This window comes from Eurypyga helias, unplaced genomic scaffold, assembly GCF_000690775.1.
Source record: "Eurypyga helias isolate BGI_N326 unplaced genomic scaffold, ASM69077v1 scaffold49149, whole genome shotgun sequence".
In the NCBI taxonomy this organism is placed as follows: domain Eukaryota; kingdom Metazoa; phylum Chordata; class Aves; order Eurypygiformes; family Eurypygidae; genus Eurypyga; species Eurypyga helias.
The window spans coordinates 7332-23745 of record NW_010274924.1 but is presented as its reverse complement, the minus strand read 5'-3'; the positions used below and the strand labels follow the sequence as shown (position 1 = coordinate 23745).

General features: G+C 38.2%; 1 protein-coding gene across 1 annotated transcript in view; it reads left to right on the top strand.

The window, feature by feature from the left end:
- The window catches only part of LOC104515819 (otogelin-like protein), a gene marked incomplete at its 3' end in the record, with an annotated part of 35215 nt that overhangs the window by 12791 nt on the left and 6010 nt on the right, over positions 1-16414 (top strand). Inside the window, exons 9-21 of the mRNA XM_010159935.1 lie at positions 1738-1865; positions 2479-2585; positions 4886-4992; positions 5693-5818; positions 6523-6631; positions 6883-6929; positions 8310-8455; positions 9540-9663; positions 11153-11330; positions 12248-12372; positions 14152-14361; positions 15145-15310; positions 15818-15892. Coding sequence (XP_010158237.1) covers positions 1738-1865; positions 2479-2585; positions 4886-4992; positions 5693-5818; positions 6523-6631; positions 6883-6929; positions 8310-8455; positions 9540-9663; positions 11153-11330; positions 12248-12372; positions 14152-14361; positions 15145-15310; positions 15818-15892 — 1648 coding nt within the window. The remainder of the gene's footprint in view (positions 1-1737; positions 1866-2478; positions 2586-4885; positions 4993-5692; positions 5819-6522; positions 6632-6882; positions 6930-8309; positions 8456-9539; positions 9664-11152; positions 11331-12247; positions 12373-14151; positions 14362-15144; positions 15311-15817; positions 15893-16414) is intronic.

Sequence of the window (16414 nt, the reverse complement as noted above, 5' to 3'; positions counted from 1 at the left end):
TGGAGTTTGGAGGAGACAATGAATTCACATGATCTTTAAAAAATTAGTAATTTCAGTATCTTTAAATGTATTATCTGTTATAAAAGACTTCCAGCTCTTAGCTCTTCATTCCCAGAGCTACTTTTCTTCACCATCATAATTTCTTCTGGCATTTTTCTTTACCAGAAATTATAGTATTATTGCAGTGTACAATTGAGAGTGCTATGAATCATTTTAACCTTGAACCAGTTGTATAACATGCTGCTTTGACTGTGCAACAAGTTTGGATATCTTCACAAGAATAGACTGCTAATTCAAATTACTTTTAAGCCACAACATTTTTCTAAGTGTTTCCAAATCTTATAAATCATTTGGGATGATGATTTATCTCCCCCCCAGATAAACTACTTCCCACATTAGTGTAAGGGAAGCTCTTACATCTATCCTGAGACTTCCAGAGTCTGAATGCTCTCCATTTGCAATGCCCCAAATAAATAAGCTGCTGAGAGGCATGTAATAGTCCATTTCAAAGCACAGTTTAAAAACAAACTCCTTTTCTGCTTCTTTATCTTCATCTTTAGTGGCATCTTTTTATTGCTTTAAGAGACAAGGCTCTGTCTGTGTACAGATCTGTTTCAAGGACAGCAGTTTTATTTTGTGGCATTTTTTTGAGGACCTAGAAAATTTTTCAAGCTATGTTGAAATGTAAATAAAATATTTTTAATGCTTTTGCAGGAGCAGAGTTATGTCAACAGGTTTGCCTCTATATCAAAACTCAGCAGTTTATGTTTGGGAAGGTTTTTCTGCATAAAAAACTATTCTGCCAGAGAGGGAGAAGTGTTTTAAGTCTCCCTGGCACTTGAGTAAAATGGACTGTTGGTTAGAATCTTATCTTTGTTTATTTGTGGACATCCAAGTACAAATATCTGATTAGTGTGCTCTAGGGCTTTCCACATTGCAGAGAGTCAAACTTTGTACATGTTGTGCTAGAAGAAGGCAGATTAAATTTTGTATAGTACAGCCCTGTGAAAAAACCTGTTTTCATTTCAATACCCTATGTCCTAACCACACATAGACATAGGTAACTGTAGTATTGATACTAATTACTGTAAGGTTCTTCAAAGTGGAGGCAATATACTCTTTTTAACATACTTAAGAACATAGAGAAAATGTAGTATTAAGTTCTTGCTGTAAAAATATGGAAATTTTGGGTCTGGTTTTTTACTGCCAACCTGTTTGTATGTTCGTGTATCTTCCTTAGCCTGTTGCCATGACTTCCAGTCATGCATCTTGTTCATTAATTCTCCCATGCTCATGCTGTGAGGAGAGCTGAGCATATAGTGGTGTGTTTGTTATAGGGCTTTTCTGCAGCAGGGGAAAAGGAGAGAGATAATAGTTCTTGATGATGAAAGCCTTACATTGTTTTAAAGAAATGTATTTTTTCTTAAATATTCAATGCACGAATCTTGTCCTTGTTTGTATATTTGTTATGAAATTGTCAATGAATGCACTTAAAAAAACCCCAGCCAACACTTTGTCATATTTAAAAAAAAATATTTTCATTTAAATGTAGTGTAAAATACTACCTAAAATTAAACATAAACCTAACATTTTTCTGCACTACCCATATTCTGAATTTATCTATAACTGAAATAACAAACACATTGGAAAATGACCAGAAATTTGCTAGCTGTCTATTGGATTTGTATTGACAATTTTTTTTTTTCTGGATGCTCTTCCAATATTTTCACGCAGTAGGTGAATATACAGAAGACATTGCTGAATTTGCAAATAGCTGGGCTGTGCAAACCTCAGATGACATAGCCTGCGTACCTACTGCCTCAGATTTTTCCAGTCCTTGCTCAGCTGATGCAGAATCCACTGAGGTAAATTAATCATATTTTTTATATGTATATATGTTCTTAATCTTCACTGCCTAGTGATGGTACAATAATGTAGCAATATAGACCATGTTGAAAAAAGCCTTAAATGTATTGAGGCTTTGAGAAAGGAAAGATTCAAATCAGGACCGTTGCTAGGGAATGTCCGAAGATCTTCAGATGTTAAGCTTAAAAGTACAAAGGCTCAGAAAGGATGTGCCAAGTGGCACAGGTCTGCTGGCAGAGCTCTTCATTGCTGCATTAAACTTGGGTTCTGTTTCCAGTCCTGGCTGCTTACACCTCATTATTTTGGAAATTGTGAAATACTGCAGAAGTAAAGTACTCAGCCCCTGCATTGACACAAATGCTTTTTTTGTCATTTCTCACTCTTTCATCCCAGCTGGTTTAGGAGCAGCGTGCGGTCAAGCCAACCAAGGCCAAGAGGAAAAATTTAAGGAAGAAAAATAAAGCAGAAATAATAATAAATTGCGATTGTGTGATTGTCAAATTTTAATGGGGGTCTGAAGGACACTAGATTAGGTAAACAAAGCTAGACGGAGTTATGCCTGTTCAGAAAGTATTTGCTAACTGTTGTTTACTGATTCTCCTTAATGTGCAGGACATATTCTTCAAGTGCCAAATATTCCTACAGTTTCCTTTTCTCAGCTGTCATGAAAGCATAGATCCGTATTCTTATATTTCTAGCTGTATGAATGATCTTTGCAGGTAAGACTGGAGTTCTTGTGTATTTATTTTTGACACGTGAAATGAATGCTCATTCTTTCATTTGAGACCAGAACAGAGCAGCGTTGAGGGAAGTTAGGAGGAACCACGTTCAAAGTGAAAGAGATGGGGTTCTCAATGCATGATTTAGTGTGGAGACAAAGGACACCGAACCAGCCTGCCAAGAGATATTTTGATTGCTAAAGGTTTACATGAATTCGAAGAAATACTGGACAAACACATGGAAGAGAAATCCATGGAGAATCACTAATGACAAAAGAGGAGGTTCTAATCACAAAAAACCTGAAACCTGTATCTGGAGGCTCTGAATCAAAAACAGGTGGAGATGATACTAGGGGGAGATATCAGTGATACTGAAGGAGCCGGACCATTTGCCTGACACAGCTGGACTGTTTTTATGAGCCAACACTATGGTTCAAATGAGTAGAAATTTTCAAAATTGTTTTATTTATAGAAGTTTAGAGTTCTCAAAAGGAATTAAACTCTCATTGGCTTTGGTGGGAGATACACCCCCTCAGCTGCTGGCATTATATGCAGCCTGGTATTTTTCCCTTAGCTCTCCAGACTCCTATTTAGTTCTTGTCATCCAAGGTGCTCCACAGTGTAATTGACTAGATGACTGAGCAGTGTACCACTTCCTTCTTAGTAGGTTTTTTACATTAAGAAGTAATTGTCATAAATAGAAAGATTTTTACCAGATACTATTATGGCCTTCTCAGTACATCATCAATTTAATCAAAGATATACAGAAAGGATCACAAGATTATAAGAATCACTCAGTATAATCCACTACAACTTTTTAGTTCATTCTTTAGTGAATTTTTAGTTTTCTGCTTTACCATAAAGTCAAGGTGGAAGAATTTGTGTTTGTAGTGAAATCTCCAAAGTATGCTTCCTGAAGTTTGTGATCTGTATGTTGATTTTGCTCAGAGAAGAGATTAGTTACCTCAGTATAGTATCTTTGTAACTCAGGAGTTTATTGTGACTTTTTCTTAGCAAAGCAAGAATAGCTAAAAGCAAATTTTCAAATGTGATATTGAATCAGTGTCATGTTGTTAAGGTCGATTTGTTTTGTCAACATGCATATGTGTGTTAAAGTGAATTGTGTGAATGTTAAAAACCTTGAAGAAGTTTCTGTATCTCAGAACCTTATTAATTTAGGATTATTTTGTTTATAAAAGAGACCTCTCTTCTTGTGGCTTAGTGTCAGTTTATGAAGTTTTTTGTGGGGCCGTACTATTTGCCAAGCATTCTTTCTATTAAGACCCATTTAATTGGATTAGATAAGGAGAGCTGGAGAGACTCTGATCACTGTAAAAAAAGTACAGTGGTGTTTGATTTGATAAGAGATATGTTGAAAGCAGAATACAAACACAATATAATATATTCTTAAGTCCATTAATTTTGGAAGCATGATCTTGTGTGCTGAAAGACAAACTCAGCTGATCTGTCACAGTCACGCCTATAATAAAAATGTCATGTTATGACTAGTTCATTTTGGCATCAAATCCTACACAGTGAGTGACGGGAGATGTTGGACTTTCACAGGAACAAAAGGTTGGGGGTATCTCGCCTTACGTGGCTTACATCTGAATAAAATTTGAGCTTACCTAAACACTGATGAGTGTCCCTTTACTGATCCTGGCCAAAGCACATGCTACAGCTTCTTCTGTATAGACAAGGGCAGAGATAATGTCTTTGGCCAAGGTTGCACTATAAATCCCTGAGCCTGTCCACGGTATTCAGTGGCTAATGCTTCTGGCACCAAGCACTTCAGCACAAGTCAGGAGTCCACCAACAGGATTCTTCTTGCCTAAGTTCAAGTTCAGAAAGCCACTGGAAACTTGAACTTGCTACTTGGAGCAGAATGTCTTTTATCAGTGTAGGTCAGAGTTTCCACATCATGCACAAGGGAGAGAGAGCCTGAAATGTGGATCATGAGACTGTTGAGTTGTCCATTGTCTTCAAGACAAGGTCATGTTATTCTTTCACCATAAGCAGCATCTATCTTTGTGGGTTGTGGGGTTTGGTTTTTTTTTTTGGTAATAAGTTAGCGGTTTTGTTCACTGTGGGAATTTTGAAATAATTTTTTTTGTGAGAGAAAATGATAAAACCACAACAGTATATTCAATATAGCTCATTCCTTTTCATAGTATTTTCACTGTGTGCTGTTATGACTGAGTGGTATCAGCTATGGTGAAGTATCCTGTGCAGTGTCTCATGGCAGAGATTTGTAGATTGGATTTGAGTTCCTTGATTACTCTCTTGTTTTATCATTTCAGAGTGGATGATGATGAAACATACTGCAGGGCAGTGACAGAGTATGCCAGAGCATGCTCTCATGCTGGGTCCCCGGTGCGAGACTGGAGGGATGACTTTCCTGCCTGTAGTAAGACTTTTTAGTGAAGCATACTGTATGACCTTTGAGATACCCTGTGTATTCATTTCAAATAATTTCATCTTGACAACATTTGTTGCTACAGGACTCAAACCTGATAGTGAAGTAGGTCTGCCAGCTTCACTATTGCTGGTGAATGCAATGAAGTCAGTGACTTGCCAGAGGAATATTTTAGTTCCATTGTGATCTGATCTAGATCCATACAAAGTTCTGTTTCTGCAGATTGCTTGAAACATCATGTGTGCTGATCATATTCTAGGACAAAGAACAAACATCTGTGGAGATCTGATGTTATCCCTCTTTCCAGACAACCTTTAAGCCTCTACTGGCCCTGTAACAGAATTCATACAGTTAATCCAGCTCCTTCTAGTTACCACCACCACCCATCAACTGCAGTTCAGCCTCATGCACAAGACTGAACTAGCTGAGATATGAGCACATGTTCCCTTGTCACAGAAACCGTAACTTCTTTCGGAAGGGTGTTGTAAAAATTTGGTAAGAAAGACTTAAATACAGGTGAGAGATTCACCACAGATCATCAGTTAAAACCTCTCCAAACAATCCATTGTACCTGACCTGAATAATTACCTATACCAGAAGTGCTGCACAACTGTTTATTTGAGAGAGCAGCGTTCTCCATTATGGAAAAAGGAATTGCACTAATGTTCAATGTCCCATGTATTTTTTCTAGCTGAGAGGTGTGAAGACAGCTTTGTACACCGTGACTGCATCAGTTGTTGTCCACCAACATGCACATTTGAAAAAGATTGTCTTGGCAGCAACCTACACTGCTTAGATGGCTGTTACTGTCCAGATGGTATGTATTGTCAAGTTTAGGTGAAAAAATATGTGTAAAGCTAATATCCAACTTCATAATAAAGTTGTCTAAATAGACTGTGCTTAAAGTTAGAGTATTGTAAATTCTGCTCTAGCTGTTGTTATTCTCACTGTGATTCTTTCTTTTATTGTGTTCCAAACATTTCTCTAGAACATAAGGGTGGCTCAGAATGAAATACCCCTTAAAATCTGGAGCCATCACAAATGCTTGCTACAACAAGATATTGCATATATTTAATCCACTTTAATTGAATTATTACAAAATCTATTGCGGTTTTATTTAAACAGAATGTGTCATGCTCTGTACAAGAAAACAAACTTTCTGAGACCCATACTGAATAAAAATTTGGGATTGGACTATGAACACTCCTGTTCAAGAAGGGCTAAATATTATGTGATCTCAGAATCTTTTCATTTTGAGTCTGTACAGTTTTACATGCTTAAGGCAGACATTTTTCATAAACCAACTATTCAGAGTGACAACTGCTTTGAGAGAGCTTCACTGTTCATCACTGTCACTGAGCTCTTTGCACTCACTGGGTGAATCTTCTTGCTGGTCCCCAGTTAAGACTAGTGAGATCACGGTCTGGCAGATTTGAAAGTTTGAGTCAGATGGGGGAAGAGCTGTGATATGGAGTTCATTAATTTGGTTTTGATCTCATTTATTAACTTCCTTCCCAATAGGTCTCATTATGGAAAACGGAACTTGTATCTCTGTGTCAAATTGTCCTTGTGTTTATCATGGAACTGCCTTCCCTGCAGGCTCAAAAATTGAACAAGAATGTAGCAACTGGTATGTGAAAGCCTCACATCATCTGTGTTTCCTCTCTCTGACTGCTGCCCATAGTCAGTTTAACATCATAATTACACTTAGGTTTTAAAGGATAGTTAATATCTGTGTTTTAGTCTGGGACCTGTGTATCTCCAAAATATGCAGGCTATGCTATGGAAAGGGTGAATTAGACATATTAATTAGCTGAAACCTGCTCTTTTTCCTAAAGATCAGAACACTGAATTTCTGTGTTTTGTGATTTTTCTTTTTAGTATTTGTATTGGTGGCATTTGGAACTGCACTGATCATGATTGCCCAGGTATCTGTGTTTCATTATTCTTTTCTCTCCTCAGTGAATAAGGGATAAACTTCTCAGAAGGCAACAGAGCCAAATATGATCCAAGGGCTAGGGATGCTAATTTAAGAAGAAATATTAAGCAGATGGATGTTGAGAGTAGCAGTGGGCCAGCTGGGGTGAAGCTGTCAACTGCCTGACCCTACTCATCTTACCTGTGCCCATTTTCTCCCTAACTCAGTGTGTTACATCCACCCCTTGTTTTCTATCTCATGATGATGCTTTATGTTCTTGAGAACAGGCAGCTTATTTCTACTGCCTGTGCAGGTATAAGGACCTTTTTACTTCCAGGTACAATTGTAATGCACATAATAAGAAAAAAATAATTCTGATCTTCAGTGTGCTGTATTTTCTGGCTTGTAACATCCGTTCAGGTTTGGATAATGACACTTTAAAGGTTACATGTCTCTGTAATGAGTTACTCAGAGGACCATGCATTAGTTGGGTGGTAAAAGTCCCTTGGCAGTTCTGTATCTGAGACAAGATTATACTATGAAACTTGTGAACGAGTATTTTTTACAAATTAAGGAGCCCCCTCTGAATGAAGTAATAAACAAGGCTTAACAGTTACTAAGCAAGGCTTGAAAGGGTGGATCTGTATTGTAAAACAGTTGACACTGACAACCACTATCCATATGTCTGTGTGTGTTGTGTGTGCATAGAAGGGCTTAATTATGACTACTCTAGTCTGCTTCTAGAGACTGAATGCCTGTTAGTATTAGGAGCAGGTTAGATGTGCTCCCACAGAGCAGCTCCTGCAGTAGCTGCAGCCAAAATTAATCTAGTTCATGTGCTCTGACACTGCCCCATGGTGTGAATGAAAGTGAAGTCAGTGGGGACGCGCTGGAAACTTGCTTCAGCAGTGTACGCCTGATCTGAACTGAAAAACGAGCATAGATGTGCCCTGAGGACAGACACCTGCAGCCTCGTCACACCTGCGGGAATAAGCAGCGCCATAGTACCTAGAAGGAAGGAGAAAGAAACTTGTCCTCTTTCACATTCAGTCAGTCATGCCAAAAGATAATGAGGATGAAGATTCTAGGAATCTTCAGAGTTGTAAAAAAGAGAAAACTCTTTTGTATTTTAGAGAACTTGTGACTCAAAGGTTTCTCATCTAGTTAGAATCAAAAGAGGCTGCACATCGGTGTATCCAATATGAGATGGTATCTGGTGGAAGTAGGTGTATGTAACGTATTTTATTTCCAAGTGTCATAATACCTAGGTAGATTAAAGTTAGCCTGGATTATGTACTTAGTAATAAGGAGAAAGTTTCTTCCATCACTGACAGAATAATGGTACATTCTTACGCAAGTGAACATTCTTGTTTATCCTTTTTCTCTCGAGCCGAGTGCTCCATCACAGGTAGCTCTCATTTCACAACATTTGATGGACGTCATTTTACCTTTCTTGGGATTTGCCAGTACATTTTGGTCAAAGGCACTGGGAAAAAAAAATTCACTATCACTTTACAGAAAGCACCTTGTGGACAGGTAAGTCACATTTTTGTTGAACATTCACAACAAGCGTGTCCATCCATGTTTCAGGCCAATCTTGTATAGGTTCTACTGTGAACTACCAGGTTATGTTTAACAGCAAATACAAATTGAAACTATTTTACAGCTTTTTTATAAGTGGTTGTATTTCTACATGTTGTAGAAATGTCACTTCAAAAGCTAGACTATGAGCTGGTGCCTCTGCTTTTTTGTAGCACCTCCTTCTCCTGCATAGGTGTTGAGACTTTTGTTTCTGCATTTCAGGTGGCCTCAAGCATGAAATGGTTGGTTAAGTAGTCACTGAGAGACAAGGATGCTACTGGCAATGACCCTTAGCACAACTCTAGGCACCTTGGAGTTCCTGGGTGAAAACATAGAGGCCCTGGGGAGCATAAGACGTTTGGTTTAAGCTGGTTATGTCACCTTTTGCCTTCTAGTTATGTTCATAAATTCTGCCTGGATAGCACTCTATGAAACATCTCTATCAATCCTTTGATGGGTGTGAGTTAGTTTATAAGTCACCATTTTTTTGATAGTCAGATGGTTATAAACTGTTGTAGTATATTTCTGGAGAAATTTGGCCTGCCTTTTGGTCTGCTGTCAGAGATCATGACTATGTTTCAAGGTGAGAAGCACCTTCATGTGTGCGATTGTTTCATTATCCTGCGTTGCTGCATTTGGGTTCTGGTTGCACCAGCTTGATATAGACAGGGTCAGACTTTTGCTCAAATACTGGTTAACCCAGCAAGGAGGAGTATCCAGGGTGGCCATGCAAGTAGGGTCCTTTGAACACAGTATCAGTACCTGGGGCCCTCTGTCTTCTTACTACCAGACTGCCATAATAGCTAGAATGTATTCTCCTTGCTTTTATATGCATATGCAATGTTTTATTATGTTCTCCCTAAAATTTTGAGTGCTCTGTTTAATACTTTGAGTCATAGTTTAGAACCGATTTACCTGAAGGCAGTTCTGGTATTTCCTTACTATGCACCTGTTCTTTCATCTGTTTGTTTGTTTTTGCTTTCCATGGTAATATTGATGTCCTTGCCTGCTTCTGATGGTGAAACTTGTTTCTGCTTAGAACTTCGACCATGCCTGCATTGAGTCTATAACACTAGTTCTTGAAGATGATGTGAACAAACAAGTAACTCTCACAAGATACGGTCAAGTCCAAACCGGCCCTAACCAAGTTTTTAACCTTAATGGTAAGAAGTAATGGAGTAGAATTTTACCAGGGTTCACATCCTTTATTTTATATGCTCTAAAGCTTTTTAATAATACCCACTATGAAAAAAGATTTTTTTCAAACATAACTTAGGAAATGTACAATCACTTAATTCTTAGAAGGGAGAGGAAGACAGGTTGGAAATCACCTTGATGATGATGTTAAGGTCTAGCTTGATTAAAACTTTGTGGAATAAATGGCATGGAATAGAATCCATGTGCTCTATGGGATCTATGTTCCTTTCAGCGCTGACTTATGTTGTGATTTCAGGCAGGTTACTTCACCTTTTTCAAAAGGACAGTAAAATAAATCAGCCTTAAAAGGATGTTATACAATTAAGCACTGAAGGTGGAAATTATATTGCTAAATTTTATATCTTACTGTGATCAGCAGTAAATTCTTATTGGATTTTTAGTCTCTTTCTGAAAGAGTAAAGTGGGCGTTCCCCTTTCCCAAACTCCAACAAAAGAGAGTTTAGGGAGTTCTGTTCTAGTGGTTGCAGCTATGTCTTTTCTTCATTGAATTTGTTCAGGCACAGTTCCGCTTTTGGCATTCACAGCTCCCTATGGCAATGAATTTCATAGCTCGGTTATACTTTCAGTTATGTTGACAGTTCTGCTTCATCATTTCATTGGTAATTTCATTTTATGCCTTTTGAATCAGTCCCTATTCACTTTTGTCTCTTTCCATATTCTGCGACAAATATAATCCATGACAATATTTAGGTGTCACATTCTTGATAATAGGGAGTATCTAGTAAGCCTTATCAGCTAAGAACATCTTTAAGCTCACATAAGTGTTTTATCTGCTGCTTCTCAGTTTGCGCGCCTAAGTGTGTGTGTGCATGTGTAGAGGCTGCTTGTGGAGGTAGATCTGCTTTAAGCCTACAGCTGCAAGTAGCCCAGTGGTGTGTAGCAAATGAATGCTGTGACTGTGAAATTTCCATTTCCTCACATAATGGATTTGCTGGGAAGGAAAGCTGGGAATTTGATAGGGCCTTAGTTCACAGGAAGGAGCTATACTGATGTTCTATCAGTAGCAGTAAGAGAACCTTCTATCTAAGGGTTGCAATATACTTCACAGACATCTGTTAATTAATCTTATAACATCCCTGGAGACTAAGAAGCAAGTGGTTTCTTGTCTTCTCATTCCCAGAGGCATGTTGCATTGCTTTCTTCTAAAAAAAAAAAAAAAAAGTTAAGAGTGGTTTCTGGATAACTAACAGGTACAGAAACGTGAGAGATTTTTTACTGTCGACAGTGTTGCGATTCTTGATTTGTGTCACTGATGAAAAAGATACGTAGGCTAGTAACTTCAGTTGGAGAATGGGTGAGGTTATTTGGCTGCAGGTGAGGTTGTGCATAGCTTCCCATTTTAATCTGAATCTGTTTTATTTAAGGAGTAATCCAATACAAACAGGAAGTTGGATTTCAGTGACTTTATTTTTCATTTTTCTTTGCTATGTGCAGGGGCTATTGAAATTCAGAATATATCTTCTTTCTTTGTTCAACTGAAAACTAGTTTTGGTTTGAAGATACTGTTTGCTAAAGATGGAGAGAGGATCTATGTTCAAGTTGATGTTAGCTGGAAGAGAAGAACATTAGGACTATGTGGAACTTTCAATGGAAATTTAAGAGATGATTTTCTGTAAGTTACATACTGTACATTTTGATTGTGTTTTAATAACAAGTGAAAAGTTTTGTTGAATGTAATCATCTGCGTATTTAATTTCATCAACATGCTCATACTTTAGTAAACTAACTCTTTAATTAAAATGTTACTTTTTAAACAACAAAATAAAATTAGCTAAGTCATTCTCAGAAGTTTAGCTAAATAATTCTAGAAAACTACTGTATTATTTATAGAAATTATTGGATGATGATATTGCTTGAATGCACTTTTTTCTTCCCTGTTGCTCCCTTATCATCAGAGCAAATACATGAGCACTGTCAAAAAGAGTGGATGATAATACCAGTATCATCCTCACCTGTTTAACACTTCCTGCTGCTTGGTTTTTTTCCTCCCACATAAAGTTTTAATGAAAAAAAAAAAGATAATTCTGGACCACAGGAATAGTTTCATTACAAGGGCACACCTTCCTCATTCCTATAGTTCCTCAAGCTATAATATCACAAAACCTTTCTAGCAATAATAAAGGTTTTTGAAACACTTGCTGAAAACCAGCATCAAAATGCAAACAGCTCCCCTCTAGAACACCGAAATTAGCTAACAGGTCAAATTTTTGACATTTCACTGCATGTATGTACTCGAATAAAGGCCAAATTCTCCTCTCATTAATGCCTCCTCCAACTGATTTCAGAGTGCTTGAATTAAGTGTGAGTGAGGGCAGACTTGCAGTGTAAGAATATTTTTGCATGAGTAAAGTATTGAGGAAGAAGCTTCACATGCGCTCTCTTCTTTTATACCTCATAGATGGAAATTCTTTTGACACGTTGAATGTTCCATGTGACACTGCATCTCAGGCTTTTTGATGTACTGGCATCCTCACCCAAGTAGTCCCTAACATCAGCAGGATACTTGCAGTGTTGATCTTTCCTTTTCAGTTCTCCAGCAGGGATGATAGAAGGGACCCCACAACTTCATGCCAATGCATGGAAGGTTTCCTCAGCTTGTTCTGTGCCTATCAATATTCCTGTGGTTGATCCCTGCAACGTTAATCAGCAAAATGGTATGTTTTCACATGGGAGTCTGGAATTAGCTGTATCTTATTATTATGGGACATTTTTTGTTTTCTCCGTGCATGAGTTCCACATATATGTGTTTCAACTTCAGTTTTAGATGTGCACTCTTTCTTTCCTTTGTTTTGCAAAGGCCATTATTTTAGCATGTAAAATGAAGTGAGGCCTTTGTAAATACAAGCTAAGTGATCATTTAATGCTGGGTGTACCGACCATGGGTCCTTAACCCTGCTGTCTAATACGCATGCAGAGAACCAGGTCTCTAGTCCTGTAAATCATGCCAGTCAAGAGGAATGATGTAGATTTGCAAAAAAAGTACAGGAGACAGTGTCTTGCCAAGACGAAATGTCTGGACAGGACAAAATTCTGTCTCTGGCTTCTCTATGCTTCTTCCATTAAAAGTTTCCTTGTCCTCCTTCTATGGTCTTTAGCACAAACTGATGCAAACAATCTGAGATCTGTGGATTTGTTGAAATTCCTGAGTAAAGATGTAGTTTTGGCTGGTTGACATGCCTGTGTTTTGCGTGGAACTTTCACTGTCTCCTCCTTTCCATGTTGCTGTTCTTTTCAATTAATGAAGACAATGGGCAGACAGTAGTTGCCAATTCTGACAGAATTTAGTCTAAAGTTTTTAATGTTTCAGACATAAGACCTCACTAAGGACATGGGATTTGGCCATATTTAGAGCCTGTGGGAGCAAGCCTAGAATACCCATAAACCTTTAAGAATCTGGGACATTCTAAGTCTTTTTATGCCTTCAGCATTGGCTGTGTTCTAAAGTGGTACATCTCAGCCAAGTTAGCACTCTCCAAGATACTTCGTGCCTCACCTTCAATTCTGTGGTGAAGGTGGAGTTTGACGTAAATGTAAGATGCTTAGAGCTGAAGGGTGGAGTCCATGACCTTCTGAGGTCCTTTCCAGCCTGAATTTTCCTGTGATCCTGTAATAATCACTGGAAAAAGCAGTCCCTGAGTAAGTGGTCCTCCCCACAGTACCACCTGTGCTGAGCCAGCACAAGCATTTTCCCAGGTCTGTGATCATCTTAATCTGATTAAACTGAAAAAGAAATTATTGGTTGCATGTTTTCTTATTTTGTGAGGTTACTGTTCAACCAAGTCAACTTCACTCCTTGAATCTAGTTTACTGAGAGACTCCAGAAATTCTTGTGTTAGTCTGTGTGTGTGGAAATGAACAAGGAGGATGAAGAGTAGAACACTCCTCTAGCAGCAAAATTGGCTTAAATGTGATCCACACTATGGAGTTCCTGAGAGATTCCACCACTTGTGGAGGTAGTACAGTTCAGTGGTATGAGGAGTGTCTGTTGGTACTAGAAGGTCTATGGCCAGCTGGGGATTGGCATGCCCTTGAGCTCCAGTTTCTAATGCTTCCTGAGTCCACGTCCCAAGAGGTATATGGGCATTGCTGATTTCAAGGCTAAATGAAACACTGATTAGGAAAAAACATATTCCAAGCTTCGGAGGACTCTTCTAACTGACTCTTTGAAATATATTATTTTGCCATTCAAATTTCCTGCACTACTAGAGGAAGGCATAACTGGCTTTATATAGTTATTTTTATCTTAAGTGGAGTTTATTGTTGAGGCAGTTACTTAGAATATCAGTTTTAAACAATGAAACTTTGCGGAAAGTCATTGTTCACAAGGTTTTGTTGTACAACTGCCTATGTTTGGGTTTATTATTCTATGCTATTCATTTGACTTACTGTTATATTAAAATGGATCTGTCTAAAACAATGTCACCTTCTCTTAGCTGGGTATGCATCTCACTGTGATATCATCAATCAAGAAGTTTTTGCTCCCTGCCATGCCTACATCAGTCCAGGATTATACTACCAGATATGCCGCTTCGACGCGTGCAAATGCGGAAGCAGCTGTCTGTGTAATGCTTTGGCACACTATGCTTACGTCTGTGGCAAGCACGGGGTCATCATTGACTTCAGATCTCATATTTCTTACTGTGGTGAGTAATGTTTGCAGAACAGAGTATCTTTTAGAAATATGTAAAATTCTACAAGTATCATTCACTCCACAAAATACAGGGATTGACCTTTTTTTTTTTGCTGTAAACTATAACTGTACCATGGACTAATGACATAGGAGAATTCTAATAGTTTTTACATGAGGAATCTGAGTTGGGGACCCTGAGCTGCCTCACAGGGAGTGCCTGTCCCTTTCTGTTTGCTACAGAGAGAATTTAAATTTCTGACTTTGAACCCCTAAGTCATATGGAAGACCCTATTAGGCTAAAGTAGTCAGGGATTGTCAGGAGCAGGGGTGTTCCTTAAGGGACTGGAAGCTGGGGTGGCAGGGGCTCCCCAGGGTGGGCAGTGTTTTTCCAAGTAGGATATAGCAATGATTTAAACCAAAGCATTTCAAAACCGCAGAGTAGTTTCTCGAGATTAAATGGACCGTTCTTCCTCTCCTGAAAGACTGAATTACTAGATAGATACACCCACCACACACACATACGTTTAACATATACAAAGAATAGACACCAACTACTTACAAAATAGACAATTCTAGCCAAGGAGTTGTCTAATATAAACCCCACTGATTCTACATTTCTAACCTAAGACATCAGTAAAAAAGCATATTTTTCTCATGCATTTTTAACTAACCCCAGTGCAGCAAGAGACCATTTTGCTTTGCTATTTTGCACTCTCATGATCTAATGCTTTGTTTTCTATTTTCCACATTTTAAGAGTATGTTGTTCTCAATTCTCTCCCCCTTTCTCTCCTCCAGCTGTGATGTGTCACAGTGGTATGCTTTATCATCAGTGCTCTTCTTTTTGTAAACGCTCCTGTGCTTCACTTTCTATGGCAACTATCTGTGGTGATGACTGTGCAGAAGGATGTAATTGTCCTGATGGGAAATATTTTGAAGAGTCGGTCAACTTCTGTGTATCAATGTAAGTCATTAGAAAATAGAATATATGCATAGGCAGTTTTCTTCTTTCAAGCAAGATTTAAAGTATTCCAATATTTTTGCTTGGTTTCTAGGGAATTCTGTTGCTATTTCTATCCCATCTGGCTCTTATCACAGACAGAGTTAATGGATTTTGCTGTGATAATTCCTCTGCCCCATGATTTTGACTACTTTGAATGGGAACTACACGTTTCCCACTCATGTGCTCTCATAACTGAGAAGAAAAGCTCCTTTCTATGACTAATGCACAGAAACAGCAAATAAATTATACAGAGTTTAGGAAAATCCTGGCTCTGAAGACAGTATGAGTTTTGCAACTGAACTGAATACAGTCAGTGTCATCTTTGGTTTTTGTCTTTAAAAGTATATTGTAAATATAAAAATTATGATTTATAAGGCTTCCTTATCACAACAGCTTGGTTAATGGATTGCCCTTAAATCCCACTTAATTTTGCTTTTGTATCTACAAAAATAAATATTCTTTTAACAGATCTGCCTGTCATTGTCATTACAAGGGCAAAGACCTCCAGCCTGGAGAAATCCTCCCTACACCAAAAGGCTCCTGGTAGGTTTGAGCACCAAGCATTTTATTGTTCATGTATCACAGTTTGGATGCTACTCAGGAGCCTTGAGAATTTTTTCACATAGAATAAAGGTCTGTTGTATCAAGATTTTATTTTTGTTACAAACTTAGTAAAAGGGAACCTAATATAAATTGGATTACGTACCTCCTTATTTTAACAACAGGATACCTGGAAAATTCTGTAAGCTGGGGACTAAAGAGTATCCCAAAACACACACAGGCATGTTGCAGTCCTGTTCTTAGACCTGGGGGGCATTATGATAGCAATATGAGGCTGGCTTCAGAAAAATAAACAGTGTGATTTTATTTTGGAAATTCTTTCAAACAAAGGCTTTCAGGGAGCTATATTTGTCATTTTGTATTACTAATTCACGGTGGAATCCTGACCTTACTGAAACAAGTGGGGAAACCTCCTGGGTTTCCTGGTCAAACTTGTTCATTTTACAAGAAATGTTCTCAACCTGCTGATTTAAAATCATGTCTGTGACGGGAGAGTCAAGGTTG